General features: G+C 47.2%; 1 pseudogene across 1 annotated transcript; it reads right to left on the bottom strand.

Moving 5' to 3' along the window:
- Positions 1 to 137: 137 nt before the first annotated feature.
- TEOVI_000281800:pseudogene lies at positions 138 to 1349 on the bottom strand (annotated as a pseudogene). Its single transcript has one exon. A coding segment is annotated over exon 1 (1212 nt).
- Positions 1350 to 1579: the final 230 nt, after the last annotated feature.

The raw sequence follows: 1579 nt of genomic DNA, 5'->3' as shown, positions 1-1579 counted from the left end.
TTGTCCTTTTCGCAAGCATTTTTGTCTGTTCCGTGTTTTGCACACTTCTCTTCAGTTTCCCCATCTTTCCCTCCTGTTTCTTGGTTCGTTTTGGAAACTGCAGGTTTTGGATCTTTTTCGCATGCTTTGCTTGTTTCATTATATTTGCATCCCACATCTGGTTTGCATTCAGTTTTTTCCAGTGTGGAGCACTCCACTGTTTTCGTTTGTTGAGTGGCTTCTGTGTTGCATTTGGTTTCTGATTGCCGTTTTGCTGCTTCTCTTTCACTTTTGAGTCTTTCGCCTGTGAAATTGTTTAGAATTTTTGTTAAGACTTCGATGTCCTCTATGGTGCCTATCTTTGTGCCCTTTGTCTGTCCTGCCAGTTCATATGGTATTTTGGCGTCCCTTATTTTGTCCCATATCTGCTGTGTAAAGGCAGTACCTGTCGGCGGGAAATTTGTTGTTATTTGGTTTTCTAATAGTTGGCCGTCTACGCCAGCCGCTATATTATAGATCTCTTTGAATGCTTCTTGGAAGGCTGGATCGCCCTTTAGCGTGTTGATGTCAGCGTCTGTATAGTCCTCCGCTTTGGTTCCTGTGTTTTGTATTTGTTGCCATGCGTCTTTCATGATCTTGTTGTTAGCCGTGGCTTGGTTTGTCTTAAGGTTGCCGTGTGTATTGTACTCCGCTACCCTATTGCCGATGCTGAGCAGCCCGCCGGCCATTGGCACTGTGTCGGCGTTTGTTGTTCCGTGTACGTATCCGTTGTTGTCTTCTGTTGTTAGTAGTTTGCATCCCTTTTCGGCGCTGCCGGTTATTGCCCCGGTTTGGGCATCGGCGAACTGTTTGAGGCCCGTGCTGCTTAAGACGTTGGCCGGGTTATAGTCTGTGGGCTGTTGTTGTTCCAGTGCTTTGCACGCACCATATTTGCTGCTTAAGGTTGCTAGGGTTTTTATTTCGTCACTGCCATCGCTGTTGTGGTTGCTTATGCACCCTGCGCTGCCGCTCTGTACTGTTCCTGTCGCTATGACCATGAATTCTCTGAGGTGGCCTAGCGCGAATTGCGTCGCTTTTAGGACTTTTTCCACCGGCGGCGTGGTTTCGCTTACCAGTGGCGCTGCTGCCGCTGCCGCTTTGCGTCGTAGGTAGGCAGCTATTGTTTGAAACCTGGCGTCGTCGTTTGGTATTTTCTGACTTTGCAAAAGGATCAAAGTTCTCAGTTGTTTCTGTAGTAGGTGGCGCGCTAGATTTCTTGTCGATGCGGCGTTGCTCTGAGCTTCAGATGCTTTCGTAAACAATGCAGCTGCTACGTCGCACAGTGGTTTCCACCCAGAAGGTTTGAGAGGTTTCATATGGGTTGCCTCTATCGGCACCACTGCGAAAAGTAGGGCTGTGAGAAAAATATGCCTCCACATGGCGTTGTCTTTCTTGTGCAGCTTGCTTTCGGGCTTGTTTTTGTCTACCCTTGGTAGCTTTTAGGTTGGAGTTTGTCTTTTTGGTTGTCACAGTATAGGTTAGTTCCGTATTCGAAGGCACTGCTGTTGCGGTTTTTACGGAAGACGCTGTTCTTTGCTTCAGATATTAGATTTTATACAGT

This window comes from Trypanosoma equiperdum (assembly GCF_001457755.1).
Source record: "Trypanosoma equiperdum strain OVI genome assembly, contig: ctg_616, whole genome shotgun sequence".
Classification (NCBI taxonomy): Eukaryota; Euglenozoa; class Kinetoplastea; order Trypanosomatida; family Trypanosomatidae; genus Trypanosoma; species Trypanosoma equiperdum.
This window is presented reverse-complemented; position numbering and strand designations above follow the sequence as displayed.